The 20,478-nt window shown below is 38.4% G+C and overlaps 1 protein-coding gene across 1 annotated transcript in view; it reads left to right on the top strand.

The window, feature by feature from the left end:
• The window catches only part of LOC104077859 (nesprin-1-like), a gene marked incomplete at its 3' end in the record, with an annotated part of 66,827 nt that overhangs the window by 32,135 nt on the left and 14,214 nt on the right, over positions 1 to 20,478 (top strand). The window contains exons 22-29 of the mRNA XM_009579256.1: positions 2,224 to 2,318; positions 3,892 to 4,126; positions 4,861 to 5,055; positions 7,034 to 7,159; positions 7,933 to 8,088; positions 10,074 to 10,232; positions 10,743 to 10,909; positions 18,023 to 18,185. Coding sequence (XP_009577551.1) covers positions 2,224 to 2,318; positions 3,892 to 4,126; positions 4,861 to 5,055; positions 7,034 to 7,159; positions 7,933 to 8,088; positions 10,074 to 10,232; positions 10,743 to 10,909; positions 18,023 to 18,185 — 1,296 coding nt within the window. The remainder of the gene's footprint in view (positions 1 to 2,223; positions 2,319 to 3,891; positions 4,127 to 4,860; positions 5,056 to 7,033; positions 7,160 to 7,932; positions 8,089 to 10,073; positions 10,233 to 10,742; positions 10,910 to 18,022; positions 18,186 to 20,478) is intronic.

The following is a 20,478-nucleotide window of genomic DNA, read 5'->3' as shown; positions in this document are numbered from 1 at the left end:
ATGAGAAAATATTCTGTTTCCACATGCATTCCCAGAATGGGTATTTGGAATGCCTCCAGCTCTGTTATCAGCTTTCTAGTGCTGACTCATAACTTTGCTGGTGTTTATTCGAAGAGGACCCCAGCTACCTCAGTGGCCTTATTTAGAAATAACTTCCCACTGAAATTTACAAACCAGCAACATGGAGGTGATACCTTTTTCAAATATCATGCACTAACACTGGCATCTGCATCAGATGAGTCTGCCAGGACGATCTTGTAGTCATTCTTGCGCAATTCTCCAGATATCCATTTGCAAGCCTGGTACATTGCTTGGGACTCCCGCGCAGTGGGAATGCACCAAGACAAGCATTTGAGAAAGTGCTGGCAGGGGAAGGGGAAGTTCCTTGCCAACTCAATTACCAAAATTTTTTCCAGTGTGCGGGTATTGTGCATTCCAACACCTGTCCTCCTTTCCTCCTCCTTTGAATTCCTATTTCTGTGATTCATAGTGATCTACATATGAGAAGAAATTGGGGTGGCAAGTAGTCCCACGTAATGGAGTATCCCCCTCATATACAGAGACAGCGTACATGTGGAGAGCAAGTGGATGTTGACAGAAATGTCTCTGCTTCTGGGTAGGGCTCGAATACCTCCACTCTAAGCAGAGTTCCACATGCTTAATAAGCTTTTGTTTGACCTGTCCTCTTAAAAAAATACTAAAATTGTCTCTTTGGGGGGGGTTGGTTTTGTTGGGTTTTGGTGTTTTTTTTATTTTAACCAGTTGTGTTCTGTTTAGTCTCAATCTGTCAACAATGCTGGTAGATGCTGTTGCATCCTGTGCTTCATCCATGCCCCCTAACTTGACAGAAATAGATGTGACAGGAAGTAAAATTTCTGTCTTCTTGCTCAGCTTTTTGAAATTCTCAACCCCACAGTATTGTGGTTTTGTTCATGAGATAATAGAGCAATTAGTGTACCTCTGGTTCAGGCTCAGTCATTCATAAGAGCCAAGGTATTCAAAGAACACTATCAAATACTTCTACAAGGAAATTAGACAACACTATTTCTTTCTATGGCAAAATTTATGACCTGCGTAACATTTTCAAAATTAACTCAGTGAATCAGAGAGGCAAAATCTCATTTTGAAAAGTAGTCCATCGTCTAGAAGTCCTAAGCTACATACAGTGTGCTTGAGGGATTTAATTGTGCAGGTGCCCGTGGGTATTTTGATGGCAGTTGCAGATGCAGGGATTGGTACATCACAATTTGAGCTGGTGGGAAGCCATATAAGAGGGGTGTAATCTGGATTTGGGCTCTCAGTTCAGGCAAGGGTGAACTTCTATCAACTGCAAACACCATCACTAACAAAATTTAAAAAAAAAAACCTCAAGCTTCGTACCAGTATACTTTCTCTTTTAATCTCTCTGAAAACCTTTTGAACGTGGAGTGGGTCCAGTCCTGAGTTGATGCCTGGCTGTACCTTTATCAATATAAGAATGTTCCTGAACAACCTTATCTAGACACATGGTCCATTACTAAAAGAAAAGAAGATTTTAAAAATAAATTTAAGTAGTATATATTTAAGTCATCTTTGCTTAAGTAGTACTTAGGTAATTTTTTGTCTTAAGTAATATTCAAGTAATAAGGCAGTTTTAAAAGTATTGTGAAAGTTTATTGTGACTGATAGGGAAAATTGGAAAATAAATTGAAAAAATGGAGGAAGTGGAAAATTGATATCTCGCTCCTACACATGGCTGACCATTTCTTTTAAAGTTCTATTGGCAGTGTAAAATTGTATTAAAAGTTTATATAACACTGTCACACACAATTCATGCATAAATTCATTTTAACAAGGCAAAAGCCTATAATACTCTTAAACATGTCAGAAAATAAACCATGCCCTTTCTGTCCATGCATTAAATACTCTATCTGGATTTTGTTGTAAATGATAATGCCAGTCACACAATTGTACTCAAAGACATAAACCTAGCTCCTGTTGATATTATTTAGCTTTTTAATAGGTTTTTTTTTTAATCTCAAGGAACTAATAATAATTACTAGAAGCAGCAAGTAACTCCAGCAATGAGATTTTTAAATGTGTTTCTATTTAAGTTTGTGACAAAACACCCATTGAATAAATTTGAAATGACATTAAGTACATGAAAATTCATTTTTACCAGTGCATATGGGTAGAATTAAAATGTAAGATCTTGTTTTAACATTTGTGTCTCCTGTACAACAGCTATTCCAGGCAGAGATGTTCAGCCGCCAGCAGATTTTGCATTCAATTATCTCTGATGGGCAGCACCTTCTAGAACAAGGACGGGTGGATGACAGGTAGACATTCCTTTGTTGTTGTTGCTGCTGCTGTTTATGTGAAGTAATACTTAGACTAGTGGAGGACTTCAAACAGAGAAGATAGCAGATGTCAGCGTTCAGATCATGCTCTTCTGAGGTAGAAGTTACTATCACTGTGATTAAGCTATTAATTAGCCAGTTCTTAAATAAGACCATGTTCTTTAGGATGCTATGGGGTATGTGAATGTGTGAATGCCTTTGGGAATACAACAGCCTTCAGGCTGCTTCTCTGACAAAGATTTGTCTTGGATTATCAAGCATGTTACCTATAAGTCTATTTTGATTTACTTTCAAAATGTCACTTTCACCAAAGGAGCCTTCAGTGACAGATTTAGTGAGTTACACTTGATTTATGCCAGCTGGGGATTTGCCTCTACCAAAAGGATCGTGCAGCCTAAATGTGATGGAATAGGAATTCATTGCTGTCTGAGATTTTATTTTAAACACTTGTGATGAAGTGAATGAAAATCAGTGAAACACCAGTGGCTTCACACTTGTGCATATGCATTGACTTTGCTAAGGGTATCGTGGTCCTAAATATGAGATGAACTGTTTATTGGGATGTGAGAATTTTGTTAATGCTGTGGGTATCTTATGCCTGCTTTGAGCTTAGTAATAAATCTAAGGGTGAATTGTGTAATCTCCATGATTTACTGTGAATTTGGCTAATCCAAACTGGCAAAACCTGTGGGTTTTCTTTGTATATTTAGAATCATAAAATCATAGAATAGTTTGGGTTGGAAGGGACCTTTAAAGGTCATCTAGTCCAACCCCCCTGCCGTTAACAGGGACATCTTCAACTCGACCAGGTTGCTCAGAGCCCCATCCAACCTGACCTTGAATGTTTCCAGGGGTGGGGCATCTACCACCCCTCTGGGCAACATGTTCCAGTGTTTCACCACCCTCAGTGTAAAAAATTTCTTCCTTATATCTAGTCTAAATCTACCCTCTTTTAGTTTAAAAGTGTTCCCCCCTTGTCCTGTCGCGCCCTGCCCTGCTAAAAAGCTTGCCACCATCTTTCTTATAAGCCCCCTTTAAGTACTGAAAGGCTGCAATAAGGTCTCCCCGAAGCCTTCTCTTCTCTTCTCTTCTCTTCTGAATAGCCCCAACTCTCTCAGACTTCCTTCACAGCAGAGGCGTTCCACCCCCCTGATCATTTTCGTGGCCCTCCTCTGGACCCGCTCCAACAGGTCCATGTCTTTCTTGTGCTGAGGGCTCCAGAGCTGGACGCAGTACTGCAGGTGGGGTCTCACCAGAGCAGAGTAGAGGGGCAGAATCAGAATTTCTGGGGAGAAGGTAGAAGAGGTTTGTGTGTTAAAGGTTTGGGTTTTTTAAGGTCTCAATAACTGGAGCCCTTTGGTTCTCTCAGTACGTGAAGTGTGAAGTTCTCATCCTCAGTCAGCTATCACAAGACTTCAGTGCTTTTCTCGTAGTGTTTCATAATTGGCAGCCAGAAAACGTCTTCCCTTTCTCTTCAGTTTATTTCATTAAACAAATAGATCAAAGTATGAAGGTTACTATGTATTTTTATTTATTTATCTATTTATAATAGGGATGAATTTAATCTGAAGCTGACTCTTTTAAGTAATCAATGGCAAGGAGTAATTCGCCGGGCACAGCAGAGGAGGGGGATCATTGACAGCCAGATTCACCAGTGGCAACGCTATAGGGAGATGGCAGAGAAGCTGCGCAAGTGGCTCTTGGAAATATCCTGTCAGCCAGTGAGTGGGCTGGGCAATGTTCCTATCCCACTGCAGCAAGCCAGAGCGCTACTGGATGAAGTGCAGGTACGTCCAGAGTGTTTGAAGAAAGAGGAAAAAAACCCCGCCTTTTTTACAGCCTTCATCATTTAAAACATTCTTAAAAATGTATTAGATTCAGACTAAGATTGCAGCAAGCAATATTGGATGTTAGTTCTTCTTTGGAACTGGCATAGCCTCAGAAGCAGCAGTATGATGGAAATGAAGTTGGAGTTCATAAAGAACATGCAACGGTGAACTTACTGGGCCCTCTCTCTCGAGCCTTGTTTGCTTCTGTTTTTGCTTTGTAGCTAATGTCACACTGAAACTGTCTTGAAAAAAACAATTATGTCCTGTTAGAGGAATGTATTCTAGCTAACGAAAAAAGGATACCTTGCGTGTCCATCTTCACTTGAGACTAACAGTATCTATTTAGCAGCTTGGTTTCTTCAAGCTTTTTGTCTGGAAGATACGTATAATAATAAAGCTTGTAAGCATAATAGTCTCTAGAGGAACTATTTCTCTTTAAGAGCAATTCAGATACTGATATTAATGGGGAGAAAGAAGTCTTTCATCAGAAGGATTTATCTCCTTGGAGAAATTTTCTAAAGATCTGCTGCAGTAAATGATTGTGAAAAGATTAGGGTAAAGCAGTTGGGCAGTAGCTCGTGCTTAAGCCAAGGTATGCAATCAATTAAAGTATGGGCTTGAGAATGAATTATACTGAATTGCTAATTGTAATTAAAAAGACAAAGCTGACAGAAAACTGTTAATAATTTCAGCTTAAAGAGAAAGTTCTCCTAAGGCAGCAAGGGAGTTATATCCTCACTGTGGAAGCTGGGAAGCAACTGCTGCTCTCTGCTGACAGTGGAGCTGAGGCAGCCCTGCAGACAGAGCTTACCGAAATTCAGGAGCGCTGGAAGATAGCTAGCACCCAACTGGAACAACAAAAGAAACAGCTTGCCTTACTACTGAAAGTAAGTGTGTGATTTCTTCTGTACTTCTTCAGCAAGTTCATGGTTTCTCACTGTGAATCCTGTTGAAGAAAAGTGTTCTGAAGGGGTAAGCACAAATACAGGAATCGCATATACGCTACATGAGCTCACGATTTCATTTCGCCACCTCTGAAACTAGGAGTGGTAATACTTCACAGTAGGCTTGTATGTTAGTTGATATCTTTTAACTGATATTTCCAGAACACTGCCAATAAAGGATATTCCTATCAGTCCTGTTTTCAACAGAGAGCAAAAATGTGTTTTATTTTGCACAATGCTGGTTAATTTTTATACACACTGTCTTGAAAATTAGACCTGCCTTATTCCCTCTACAGGCCAATGTCAAGATCTATCTAGCAATGTAGTTGTCTGTGTTTCCTTCCAGTGTCTTGAGTATTTGCTAGTTTAGATAAACTTCTGTGATCTTGGAGAAGGGAGCCTTGAACTTTATTTTGAAGTAAGCATTGTCCGGAATGCCTGCTAACCTCACTTCGAGTGCTGAAGATGATAGGCTGGAATTTAAATTTGGTCTGTTTGTTTTTACCTTTTACTCATTCTAGGCAGGATAATGAAAATTGGACTTGTGTGTATTAATAGAATAGGGCAAGTGCTTTTACAATAGTTTCAGAGGTCTAATAGAATCACAGAATTACAGACACTTTAGTTTTGTTTGTAAATAGGAAGCAACAAAGCAGTGCAAGAAAATGAAATATTATTTTGGAAAAGTTCAGCTAAGTAAATTTTTCTTCCTCTTTCAAGCCTTATTCCTCGTACCTTGGCTTCTAGTGGGGGAATTATGTCAGGAAATTTTAGTCATGAACGCTGTTATCTAGGGGGACTAAAGGTTCTGTGGCATTTTGTCTCAATGAAAATATGGAACTTAATGCTTGAAGGTGAGGAAGTAGGGAAATTACCATGCAAATTGCATAAATCATCTCAGATATCAAGCCTTCATTACATTATGCTATCTTGGTCTTAAATACATGACTTTTTAGTGGTCTTATGACCAAATGTGAAGCACAAGTGTATATTCTAGAAGAGTATGTGTTGCATTAAGAACATCACAGACTATTGTCATATAAGGTCATATAACTTACTAAGGAGAGAAGAAAAAAGACACTAAAAAGAGGGGGTTTTTGCAAGACATGTTGTTTGTAATTTTCCATCCTGAAGATGATCATGAAAATACTGGCATAGATTGGAGAAAAATGGAAGGAGAGGAAAACAAAGCCGGTGGTAGAAGGAGAACATCTTGAAACAGAATACTTAAGAGAAAAAAGTTCCATATTTTCTGATATCACACAACTGGCATTCTTTATGGGTTGACTGGCTTATTAGAGATCTTTCTGTCTGAGAGTAACTTTTTAATAGGCTTTAACAAGCAGGTGAGTCAGGTAAAACCATAGTGTCACATGACAATTGCTATGGTTTGATTGCATTGGACACATTTAAAATTTTGGAAGGCATGCAAACACTAAAGCTGGCTGTAGCTGCTAGAATCATAATTTAGAGAAGATACTACAGATACTTCAATCTGAACTGAATTTGCAGTATCCCCAACCACTTTTTTTTTTTTTTTTCTGGAGATTAATGCACCTGAATGGAGCTTTTGTCAAAGAACAGTGGTATGTTTAATACAGGCATTCAAGAAAGGAAGTGGAAAATAATTTTGGCAGGGAGAGGCTTTTCTGAAAGGATGGAGTCGTATCTAGACAATGTTGTAACAACAGGAGGCTTTGGCTTTGTAGTTCTACTAGCAGAGACCTACACACAAAAAATTTGACTCAGTTGTAGACATGACTCAAGCTCTGAGACTATGAGTATTTTTTAGAGTGGGATTTCAGGGCATGTTGTTATTATTACGAAAAAGTTTTCACTGTTTATTGGTTAGTTAGGTAAATCAACTGACATGAGTATAATCCAGATCTGAATTGAAGTCTAATAAACATTTTGCCTTCAGGACTGGGAAAAATCTGAAAAGGGCATAGGAGACTCCCTGGAGAAGCTAAGAACATTCAAAAAAAAGCTTTCTCAGCCTTTGCCAGAACACCATGATGAATTGCATGCAGAGCAGATTCGTTGCAAGGTAAAGCACTTGTTCTCTGTTGACTGTTGTCTCATCTTTACCTGCCTTTGTGCAGTAACCTCTTCCATTGTTAATAGGCTTCATATTACTGACTGTGCAAACCAGTCAGCCATCCCTGTGACAAGAAACTATCCATGTAACATTTGGGCAGCGTAATACCTGAGTGATCTCACTATAATGCAAATCCTGCAGGGTAAATATAGATCTGATCAAAGTGAGATCAGAACAGGGTCTGAAAAGTACTGTAGAAGCGCTAAATACTGATGTGTTTTTATTACAGAAATTCTAACTTCAAATTTAAACTCATGGTATCTAAACTGTTGTTTTAGTGCTTTTTATTTGAGGTGAGATTACTGTGGGGGATCTTAGATAATACTTTTATGCTATATTCTTTGCAGTTTAGAAATGGATTACAACTTGAAAATATTTTCAGTACAGAGAAGTCCAAACCAATACTTGGAATTCTCAGTTACCTTTGAACTTTAGAGAGATTTGAGTAGTATATTAGTTTGTGACTGCTTGTTACAAAGCTAACGTATCATTCTCTATCGGGGAGTTACCTCTCTCATAACTCTGAAAATATTGGTACATATGGGGTTAGTGTTTTCTTTTTCTTTTAAATGGGGCTGAAACAGTCCACTTGAAATGATGGGTCTGTTCAGATATGACTTTAATTCAATGGGATAACAATGCTTGTCTTTGTGCTTCATCAACACATTCAAATTTTTATTTGTTAGCAAACTGGTCCTTTTTCCTTGTGCACTTCTTTTAAGGAGTTAGAGAATGCTGTTGAAGGATGGAGAGATGACCTTGCACACCTCTCTCTGATGAAGGAGACCCTGTCTGTATATATCAGCACAGATGATATCTCAATCCTCAGTGAGCGCATAGAGCTTCTGCACAGGCAGTGGGAGGAGCTGTGCCACCAGGCAAGTATAGTACTGAGCACTGTTATGAGTATGCAGGCTACAAAAGTGTTGGGAGAAAAATTGAATGCAAGTGGCAGCTTTTAGAAAAGATGCATGTAGGCACACTCAGATTCAAAACTGAACTCTGGCTGAATCAGGGAAAATATCCGTTGAAACGCTTCCTTTAGTTACTGCTAATGTTTCTAGATCTCTTGAACTTTGTCATGGTCATGAGGTCATATTTAAGCAGCCTTGAAAAACCAATAAAAAACTCACACTGTGTGCTGTGGGACGGTGGCATGGCTGGCTACGGAAAACACAGAAGTTATACAGTTTACTGTGTTTAGTGGAGGATCTGTGCTCGGACAGGATGTCCCCTCCCCGCTCAACATTACTGTATTGTACCTTCAGTTCTGCTGATAGCTTCTGCTTCTTCAGACTTTGGTGTCTGCATTTCTCTTAGTCTAAGCATGCCTTGCTTGGCTGCGAAATGAGCTGAGGGGTACTGTTTGATTTTTCAGGTGCATCATGCCATTAGTATGTTTCTTGCCTCCATTTTGCACTTAGAAATACAGGTAGTGGAGTCTCCCTCACCCAGCTTTTCAGATTACCCTAATGTTATTTCTGTGGTTCAGTAGAGATTGCAGTCCAGATATACTGGCACTGACTTTGAAATAGTTACCTCATGTAAGGTACCTGTGAAGGCTTCAAAAACAATCACAAAGTAGGAAAAATTCTTCACAGTTAACAGCACAGAACTTGTTATGAGTTAGTTGCATTTGAATGAGCTAATGTAGATACATCTGAACTATGGTGTAGTCAATGCACGCATGTTTATGGTAAAGAAGGGAGCCAAGTAAAGAAGTTTTATCTTCGTTTTGTGCATTTCATGGATGTTTCAGGATGTAACCTAGTGCAACACTTTGTTCAACTGTTGCTTATTTCCGGAAAGCTGCCATCAGGTTTAGAACCGCAAAAAGGAAATGTGAGAGATCACATGTATGCCCCTGTTAAACCTAACACGGTAGTTAAAGAACACATCACTTTTGTTTATGAAAGAGCAGACGCAGTCTTCATCTTCTCAGCTGAAATGCTGATATAAAGTCAGAAACAATGCAGATTACAAGGGGGAGGAAGTAATTAGTTGTACAAATGTCTGAAACTGGAGAGATTACTTTGCTGCTCACTCTCTGCTGCTATTTTGATTTCAATGTCCATCTTTGTCTATTACTATTCATAGTCTGAGATGGTACCACTGCTATAGCAATTTCTTAAACATAGCAATGTTTTCTTTCCTCCTGTATTAACTACAGCATTTGCCTGTTCGATGTTTTATGCCTATACTTTCCTGTCAGGGCACACCTTAGTCCTCTGGAATCTCTCAAGGTGTCATGCCCATTCAGGAGAAATAGTCGTCCATGAAATGAGTATATTGAGACCCAAGTAGAAAATTGCTTACACAAAATGTAGTGGATCTTTGATTTAGCTTTGTACTTACAAATCATGCTTATGCACAAATTACACAGTCTTTTGGAGTTTGGCCTATGCTATGTATATATCTTTTTTTTTTTTTTGCTTTGGTCAAGCATTTATATCTTCCTTTTTTATTTAATCTCTTAAACTAAAAAGAAACTGTTAATATACTTTATAACATTTTATAAGTGAGCAAAAATTGTAAGAAAATTAATTTTTTATCTTCTAATGTAACCTTTGGGTTAGAGACATTATAAAACAAGATATTGACAGGCTACTGAGTGTAACGCTTGGATGCCCCTCTCTATGCATAGGATGTAGCTGACAGGAAACCTGAGATTAACACTTACCTCTAAACTCACAGAGTCACACAAAGCTTTTGCAGTACAACTCCAGTTTGTTTTAATGGCAAATTAGTGGCTGGAACACTTTTGCAGGGCCAGTGGAGTTCACACTGAGGTACAAATTGTTTCAAGCATCTCTTATATGCATTTACTATTTTGTTTTTACTTACTCACCGCAAATGTTTTAAGGTCTCCTTACGTCGACAACAAGTTAGTGAGAGACTGAATGAGTGGGCTGTCTTCAGTGAGAAGAACAAGGAGCTCTGTGAGTGGCTGACGCAAATGGAAAGTAAGGTTTCTCAAAATGGCGACATCCTCATAGAAGAAATGATTGAGAAACTTAAAAAGGTATAGTGCAGTGCATGTACACTTACATACTGTTCTTTAACTGCTTATTTGTTTTGTGTTGCAAAGAGGATACTGAATTAGCTGAAATGGAGGTTTTACCTTACACTGATGTTTACAAGTTCCGGTAAGACTGTGTGTTTGTGTTCTCTTGCTATGCATCATTTTCCTGTCTTTCTTGAGGTAGGACCTCCGAGGATACCAGAAAATTAAGTGAATGCAAAGCCGAAGGCATCTGAATGCTTTACTAAATGTCCAATCAGAATTGCCTGTGATAAGTTTAACTATAGCAGATATATTTATAAAGGCATTGTGTTTTGTTTTGGGCTTTTTTCATTCTTCTGATAAAGTTGTTCACAGTTATACATCTAATATTTAAGAGGTTGTCTCTCCACTGTACCAATCACCAAAAAAACAACATTCACTTGTATTTTTATATGGTTCCTTTAGTAGTGTAGAGCAAAGTGTATTCAGAATAAGTACCCTGACTTCTGATTGCTCTTTACTGTCCAGGATTACCAAGAGGAAATTGCTGTAGCCCAGAAGAACAAAATCCAGCTCCAGCAAATGGGAGAGCGACTTGCTAAAGCCAGCCATGAGAGTAAGGCATCAGAGATTGAGTACAAACTTGGCAAGATCAATGACAGGTGGCAACATCTTCTAGATCTTATTGCAGCCAGGTAAAACAGGTTTTTTGTTTCTAAGTTCTAAGTTCTATGTGGGACAGATTAATATGCTGGATGTCATGAATTTAAAATCTTTTTATTGTCTGATTTTTTCATCATTAACTGTGAAATGAGTTTATTTTTAACCATCAACACATTTCTGTGAAATTCACCTTCCTGTTTTACTTTACAGTATCTGACATCATTTCTTCAAGAAAAGTCAATTCAAAACATTATCTGCTAGAATGACATAAAATCGGTTGCAGTCAGATTTAGTGAGCCTTGCTCCAGTGCCATCTTACTTCAGATGAGTGCTTAAAACTGGGTGCAAATGTAGTTTTTCTAAAAAACTCTTGGCAGAGGAATCGAAACAGTGCATTTGTAGTTTTGGATTTTGAGAAAAGGAGTTCCAAAACTAAGTTTTTCTGCCTGGTTATTTTTTCACTGATGGAGAAGAGTAACTGCACGTAGACGTATGCACATTGGGCTTAAAGATTCTTTTTACTCAAGGTCAAAAATATAGCAGCAATTTTCATAACTTAAAGAAATACAGGATTGTCGTTTGACATGTGAAGAAACTGGTTTATTTGTTTCAATACTTTCTGTTGAGTCATCTACAGCCTCCCTCCCACTACCGACAATAATTTTGTCACAATTTTGCACTTCATAAAATGTACATATACTTTTATATTTTACACTTCTGTGATGTAAGGGCATAGGAATTAGTAATACTTTAGTCCTGTTAGCAGCAAAAGGGTTTGTTTAGTTTCGTCATCTTTTTTCGTCCATTCTTTTTTCATATGGTTTTACTGCCTTCCTGCTCTGAAATCTGTAAGCATGGGAACAGTAAATTTTCTGTAAGCAGAAGCATTCTGGTGGCTCCAGCTCCTTTTATAGTGATTCATTTTAAAGTAATGAACACTGTATATTTCTTACAGAACAATTAAGTCAGGAAGTGGTGCATTACGGTCGAGGAACCTGCTGGTTTCAGAGGATGTGATACATCACCAGTTGTTGAACATAAAGCATATTTGCCATATTTTTGTGTTTGTCTTGTGAAACACCTACTCAGACAAATGTTTGAATAATACTGTCAGGAAGTTTCTAGTGAAAAGTGATTGCATTCAGAAACTGCAAAACATATCTTTAAAAGATCTGTATTGTCTATTCAGTGTTAGAGGTTAGTGTCCTCTATAGGGACAGGTAAGGGTTCAGGGTTCTGTATCATTCTTGGGGTGGGGAGATATAAACCGCAATATTATACACTTAAACTTTCTCATTCTGTTATCGTGAAGCAGGGTGTCAAGTCCTAGTTCTAAACTAATTTATGTAAAATATTTATTTACTTCTATTTCCAGATCATTTCAACTTAGCCTTCTCAATTAGTGTGCTCAGCACTATTGTATGCAATTAAACATATAATCCTTTCCATTTCAGTGCTTACTGAAATGAAAAAAAACTCTGCAAAGTTTGAACATTGCGTTGCTGAAGTTGGGAAGTAAATGGTGGAGAGGTTTGATGCTAGGTTGCGGAAATTTTGCTAGTTCAGCTGTAGCTTAGGCTGATAGCAGTTAAAGCCCAAGTTGTTGATTAAGGTATGTACAAAGTACTTGTATTGATGTCTAATTCCCACTGGACAAAAGCGTTTGCATCCCCCAAGATAACTTCTAGAAGGCTCCAGAGGCTCTTTAGAGTATGTTATGATATATTGGGATGTGTTCCTGTTATGATACTTCGGAGTTTGGAATGTATCATATAACATGATTTTGGCTGCACTCAGCTAGTAAAAGCAGATTAATTGTTCTGGTGTTGAGAATAAAACACATCTTTTCATATTCTGGATCCCTGACAGCATTAATAAATTATTAGAGTCTGTGTGCTTTTCTGCTAAGCTACAGTCATCCCCTGCCTGGAGCATTTTTCTTAGTGGTTTGTTTTCTACAGCCGTGAACGAATAGAAAGTGCTCTATGAAAATGCCTTAGTAATATAGTATGGTAATATGTGTCTGGTCTGAATCTTTACCTGTTGATTTTATGCTGTGTGGTGGAACTTCTCCATTCATTTGTAAAGCCTCTTCCTTTCTCACATTCTGTTTCCTTACCCACTTTTTTTAGTTGCCTCTCCATTCTGAGAAGGTCTGTAACTGCGGAAGAGACAGCTACAGAAAGGTAGCTGTGTCTCTGCATTAGAGACTTCTGTTTCTGTCCTTCTAGAACATTTTCATCCTCTCAGATGAATTTTTCTGATATGTCAGCCTGGTGCAAAAAATGTTACAGATGTTTACAGCCGGGAAGCAGTGCTATTGCTGCAACTGCTCAGGCTTTGCAAAGGCAGCTTTGTTATATGTGTTTTCATCCCTTCCCCTAGCACTCACAGTCCACATTCCTGGAGATCAAGTCTGGCACATGTTGACGAGTGCAAGTTTTATTTAGAAACATGACCACTTGTCACCATTCAGTCTCATGTTATCAAGCAACGGCTGCTAACATTTGTTTGGCGTGCAACATTTTCTGTACAGTACTCACCGGCAAAGAGAAGTGTGTCCCTTTTCCTCCCCCCCGCACAAAGCACAGTGTTTGCAGGCTTTTGGAGTGGAAGTTCTTCTTTTTAATGCTGGAAAATTTCATGGTGGTGGCAGAGGACTTGCGTGCTGTGAGGATGGCGGAGGACGGCAGTGTGGATTCAGATCTCCCAGACTGTAATTGTGATATCACAAGGCAGGCAGCTATTTTTGTTTGCTTTTGATTGATACGGTTCTTTCTGAAGTCTTGGCTTGCTGGGAAACTAATTGAAATATTGATATGTAGAAATCACTACCTTAGCTAGAAATTACTGTTTTCTGCTCAGTTTAAAAATAGTTGACAGTGGTAACAGCATACTTTGTTTTGCAGCTAGTGGTTCTTGATCCCAGAATAATTTTTTGTTGCTGATGCAGACTTAGAACTAGTAAAATCTCTTAGTTGTCTGAAAGAAACTGTAGACTGGTTTTACTGCTGTTTTTAAATACAAGAGCACGAACACACATGAGAGAAAGCAGACTTTGTATTTGTCTGCTCACTGTTTGTGTCATCAAAGGGGCATGGCTACAAGCGAAAGGCAGAGAAGGAGAGAGGCTGTGAAGAAAGTATTTCAGACTTACCGAAGCTGGTCTGTCCTGTACATATTAATGACTGTTTTGTAACTGTATATAATACTTGAACTCGGCCTACATCATCTTGGATTTTTGATTCCACTTCTCTTTTTCCCCCTTCACATTATCTTTTCTAGAAGTTTTGCTGCTGTTCAGAGTTTTAGAAATTTACTCTTTGAAAGGGGAAACTGTGATCTAAAGAGCAAATATAACTGGCGGTACTAGTGTCTTGGTACGCGGTAGTACTGTACTTTGGACAATAAATATTTTTTAATCATAAAAAGATTATTTTCAAATTGATTTTTCTAAAAAAACTGATTTTAATAATGTATTATTTTTCATTATTTCATAGAGTAAGTGTTTCTTGAGACTTTGTCTCCAGTTCCAAGTAGATTTTTAAAAAAAAAAAAGCTTTTCAGCTTTCTACTGGGTTTGTACAGACTTAGCTAACATGCTCTTACTGCCTTTTTTCATGTTCCTTTTAAAGTTTAATATTAGTAACCAGCTGTCTAAATGACTAACGCAGTAGCTATGAGTTCTATATGATGCATTGTTATGTATTTACAGGGTTGTTCCTGTTTAGTTTTAAGTGGAATCTAAGGCTGTCTAATTTAGTTGAATTAAAGCTATTTGTGCTTAATTTCAGCTCCAAGTTGTTCTCTCACTGCCTTTTCTTAATGTAAAATAGACATTTTAAAGTTATTACTTTCTTGGGGAAAATGAGGTACAGTAATTGGAACATGGAAATGTAAGCATAATAAGCCCATTCAAATTTTCAGATGGGTTTTTGTCAGTAAACCATAAAAACAAATAGTTTAATTCTGCAATATTTTCCTTTCTGAGAGTCTTAAGTATTTGTAAAATGTAGCAAGACTGATGTGTGTGTGTGTGTGTGTTATATAAAAAACAACCTTTAAAACCACCATGTCATGGGTCCAACCCTTTGATTCCAAGGCTGAATCTTCATTGTCACGGAGAGGACTTATCTCAAGTCTCTCGCAGTAACATGCATAGTGCTGCAACAAAAGCATGAGATGATTATTGGAATACTTAACTGTTTAAACATAATCTTGTAAATGAAATCTCAAAAGGTCAAAATTACAGTTGTCTGGGGATCCCACATACTTGAATGGTTTATAATTTGACCTTTGTCTCTAAGCAGAGCTTTTAGTTTCATTAGCTTTCAGGCCCCGCCATTAGCATGGAAAGATAGGATTTTGAGCTGTTACGTTTTTAAGAGAGAGAGATTTTTGTTGCACACATGTGTAATTATTTGTACACAGGCACAGTATTCAATGAGATGAAGAGCATAGGCATCTTGCCTGCTAAAATTCAGAAGGAAAACTCTTAGACATGATGGATTACATGTATTATTTTTTCACAGATATGTTTTCAGAGTAGCTAGAGGCACAACACTGTATTGCAGTTCAGTCAAAAAAAGTAAGCCCAAAATACTGCAAGAAGCACTTCTTTATTTGCTTCTGTTTGTACTATAGGCAAGGAACCTGTTATGTTAGACTCAGTACAAAAAAAGAACAGCATTAACAGTAAATGTAGCGGGGGGTCAGGAAGGGAGTTGTCCTTTTCTTTTTTTTTCTTTTTTTTTTTTTTAACTTTCGGAATTTAGGTGCAGGGAATTGCAACAGTTTGGCGGGAGGGCAGGTTTAGCAGTAGGTTTTGGTTTTGGTTGGAGCGTTCTTTTAGTGTGTTGTGGTTTTTTTTCTTTTTCTCTCTTGAGTAACTTAGGTCATGTGACTGAAAATAGCTCTGTTTGAGCCGGTGTTGTTTTTTGCTCTGGCAGGGATGTATTCTCATGCAGTCTGCCTGAAGCAAAGAGGGCACTTTCTAAATGATGGCCCTTTATCAGATGTTGCAGGCAAAATGTAAATAAAATCCAGCACAGAGGTTAGGGTACTATACAATTGCAAACAAGAAAAGCCTGGTCCACGGCTTGGGCTTGCAAATGATAGAGTGACATTGCTTCTACACAGGGCTGACACAAGTCATTGTTCCCTTTCCCACTCCAGCATGCCTGCAAAGGCATCCAGCCTTGAAAATCTAAGCAGAAAATGGGCAGGATTTCACTCCTCTTCATTAATGTCAGAGATTGAAAAGCTGTATGTGAGTTCCAGAAGAGTGATAGCCAACCTTCTTGCTCACCCTATGAGTGAGTTTCAATTGGTCCAAACCCACAAAGCACTGTATGTACAACCATAGGTGACGAGGAGATGGTGCCCCCAGACACTGGTTGTTCTCCTAGTATCTTTCCAAGCCTAAACACATAGCTGTGTTTTGGGATAACCTGATGATGGGGACTGGGGCAGTCTTTTGGCACAATTGTGTTGACTTCAGTCCCTTCATAGCCAGATTTTCAGATTACCCAGATTTTTTCCAATTACCAAGATTTTTTTTTCAGATCACAACCCTGCAGCTGTGGTCATGAGACTCTGGTAAGGAAGATGCATTTGAACTGTTCTTAAGCGTGTTTGGTGCTAAAGAGCTACAGTTTGCCCATCTGTGATCTAAAGAGAGGGCTAGAAAGAGACAAAAAATTTGAAAGATTTAACTTTCAAGTTTTTTAAGTTAATGTTAAGATCTCTGCATTTCTCTTTGGTAAGAAAAGAAAACCTGTGTTAGACTCTTAATGGTCAGCTGCAACTACCGCTTTAAATATGGAAACACTTGATAAATTTGCTGGTTAGTATTATGGAAAAAATGTGAATTGCTCTGTTTGAATTATAGGATAGTCAGGTGGCATTTTGTTTGTTTGATGAACCTGGCAATCTTGTATTTTTCAACCTGATTTAGTCAGTCTATTCTCAGCTGCATTCATCTCTTAAAGCTTTCTGATATTGAAACACTTAAGTGGAAGAGCAATAGAAGCATAAAAGGGAATGTTACTCAAAATTGTTTGTGGTACTACATAAATGGAAAAAAAAAAGAGAGAAAGCTTAGAAACAATTTTGGAGTCCATTAATGTATGTTATGTAACATGGGGATAGGAAGGAGGGAATTACTGACAGACTTTTTTGCAGTTGAAACAGGCTGAAGGAAAAAATATCGAGATAGGATGAAGGTTTAGTCAACTTTTCCTCACTCTTTGCGCTTAATGTTACCTTGAATTAAAAAAACCCACTATTTAATTTTTCCTGGCCATTACTGTTGCAGGGTCAGGGTCTCAAGAACAATACTGCTTAGAAATCACCATGCAGTTACATTCCAGTTTCATCTGTTTAAATCTGAAGTAGTCCATTAAGACCAAGAACAACTTAAAGCAGCTCTTCAGATTCAGGAATTCTCACGAAGTTCTCAGCTTTCTCTCTCTAAAACTTATTTATTCAAGGACGAGTCTTCACACTGGAACAGGTTGCCCAGAGAGGTGGTAGATGCCCCACCCTTGGCAACATTCAAGGTCAGGCTGGACGGGGCTCTGAGCAACCTGATCTAGTTGAAGATGTCCCTGCCCACAGCAGGGGTGTTGGACTAGATGATCTTTAAAGGTCCCTTCCAACCCAAATCATTCTATGATATGTAGTTCAATGTTTAGAAATCACCGGGGTGAAAAAGACCTGTTCACTCAGTGCACTCCACCATCAGTACTGGTTAAATAGCTAAGTTATTTGTAGTCTAAGAAGAACTTGTCATCTGTTGGTCAAATACACAACTAGATTACATAGAATGTTTTGGGATTTTGGTGCGTAGGAGTTCATTAAAAAAAAAAGTTGTAATTTTCCTTTCTTAACAAACATTTAACTCAACTGATAAAGGTACAGAAGCTTTGAAAATGTTGCCTGGCATTAGTAAGCTCTTAATTTTTCTTAACTGGATGGATGCAGGACTATTTGCACGTATAATATACTTCTGTTATATAATAAAGGAAGACTTCAGAACAGAACTTGCCATCTAAGTTAAGTTTCTCTGAAACACATGCTGTGGAAATTATTCTTCAGGGTGTTGTTCTCATTCTCCTTATGCTGCCATTTCGTTTTCTTTACAGGGTAAAGAAGTTGAAGGAGACCCTTATTGCAGTGCAGCAGCTGGATAAAAACATGAGTAGCCTGAGATCTTGGCTTGCCCACATTGAGTCAGAGTTGTCCAAACCTATTATCTATGAAACTTGTGACTCTGAGGAGATACAAAGGAAGCTAAATGAACAGCAGGTAAAATAAAACACATTTATCAGGTGCACAATGATATGGGGAGAACCAAAGTAGAGTGTCCTTGGGCTGCCCATACCCAGCTCAATGCTGAGAGGGCATGAGACAAAGGAGTGTTTAAATATCAAGGCAAGTGGTGCTTACTGTGTCACTTATAGAGCCTTCTGCTGGCTTTGACATCGAATCCACCAGGAGCTGATTGACCTTTCCGAGAAAGGTAAGGCACCAAGAGATGTAACCTGAACGAGTTATTGCAATTGTTTTTCCTTCGGGTTTTGTGGTTTTTGTTTGTTTGAATTGTCTGTTCCCAGAGGCAAAACTGACACCTATTAGACCTTGCAAATTTTGCACATGCTTGAAAATGACTATTTTTTAGCAACCTTTCTAACTCAGTTTTATTTTGCAGCTTGTTTGAGAATCACTTTGCACGCAAAGATGCATGAGCTATACATGTGAAGTTAAAATTTGTTGGTTTATAGCACACAAAGCCTTTACGCAGTGCTAGAACAAAATTGTTAACGCTGGAACCGGCAGAAAAATGTTAAGTCAACCAGTTTTTGGCATTAAAACTAATGTTACTCCTAAGAAGTTTCACTATACTTTCTCTTTCCTGTTCCACTTCACTGTCCAGTGCAGTTTTACCTAGAAGCACATTGCTAGGGAGGACTGTTGTCCTGTTGTGTTCCTGTTGATTATTTATTGGCAAAAATACCTTTCTGGTATTATCATCTGGAGATGAGTTAGATGCTCTCCTGAGTTCTTTCAGAGGAGAAAGAAATGCGTGGGAAGAGGAGTGCCAGAATGTTTTGGGGATAATTAATTTATGAAGTGTACAAACTGGCATTTTGCTCTTTTAAGCTGCGTGTGGGACTGAGACCCAAGAACACCCTCACAGTTTTTGCCAGCTCCCCAACTGATTTGACACATGGCTGTGCAGAATTGCTTATTTATATTCTATATGTAATTTACATAGGGGTAATAATTTATAACACACAAGCATCACTAATGAGTGGTATTTCTGAGACAATAAAGTGCTGGGCAGGGCTAAACATTGCTATCAACAAAGTAGATACTTGAGATTTTTTTACTAGCATCCCTATATAGGCATCCCACAGTTTGTTACAACTGCTTCTTATGGGACTTATTCTGGGCGCAGAGACTGGTGTATCTCTGCCTTCTGCTGTTTCCTTGTGGTGATCCCCACGCAGTGACAGCGTGCAGTGATATTCTGTAGAAGTGTGAGTGGTTTAATTTGAACTCCAAAGGGGAGAAATAGAGGTGAATCTTATCCTGGGAGGATGCCATGTTTGGAAACTTGATGATGATTTTATTTAGTAACACTGCAAGCCATGGTTATAATAATAATTTAAAAAAACCATCCACCTTCAACATATGGCAACCAGTGTTTTTATTAGTCAGAGACTATATCACTATCCACCCCATCTCAGAAGGCCAGTACGTTGGTCATCATCTCAAGTATTTCATCCCTCTTTCTTCTTCCGTTAGTGATCTTATGTTCTTTTCCATGGTTGGTCTTCCACTGAGGTCATGTTATCTTTCCTGCTCGTACTGCTACCAGTTGTTCATATACAAAGTTACATTAAAAATATTATGCTGTGAAAGACGAGGACCAAATTCCATTTCTGTAACTCTGTTATCTACTTCTCAGCATCTAATTTAGCCACGAATCAGCTTTGCAGATTGCCAGTCCTTGTAGTGAAGTTAAAGATACAATTGAAGCTGGATATCCTGGGGAAGGTAGGGTAACTTCACTGCAGTATTTTCCCAGGGTCGCAAACTGCATTTCAAGGACTACTTTTTTGTTTACTTTCTCAACCTGCTACCACTTGAAATGTGGAAAAAATGGTGTTTGCTTTTGGGTTGATAAAGGCAAAAAAAGCTGTATGTGGGTGACAGCAGTGCATAAAAGTGATGCTCCTTTGTGAACTAACCCAAAGGCTAAATGTTCTCTAATAAACATAGAAAATTTTAAAATCTGGGCAAGAAATATAAGGTTATGGAGAAAAAACAGTGTAGACATTGCTTGTAGAAAGGTTCTGTAGGTGAATAAAAAAGTTTAATCCCTAGGAATCCTCAGGACCGCCAGCTGGCAGTTCTCACTACTGCCCTACTCCAAAATGGCAGAGAGGAGATTGTGTTACCTGAACTTGCTTAACTTCAAGCCTCATAGCTGTCTGGAGTATGTGTTTCATGGAGTATCACATCTGTTTATAGTATCCACCCTTACATAACATTTCAGGATGGTAGAAAGAGGAATAAGCACTTGGACATTATG

This window comes from Fulmarus glacialis, unplaced genomic scaffold (assembly GCF_000690835.1).
Source record: "Fulmarus glacialis isolate BGI_N327 unplaced genomic scaffold, ASM69083v1 scaffold12386, whole genome shotgun sequence".
Lineage (NCBI taxonomy): Eukaryota > Metazoa > Chordata > Aves > Procellariiformes > Procellariidae > Fulmarus > Fulmarus glacialis.
The sequence above is the reverse complement of the archived record's forward strand: the minus strand, read 5'-3'. Positions and strand labels throughout refer to the sequence as shown.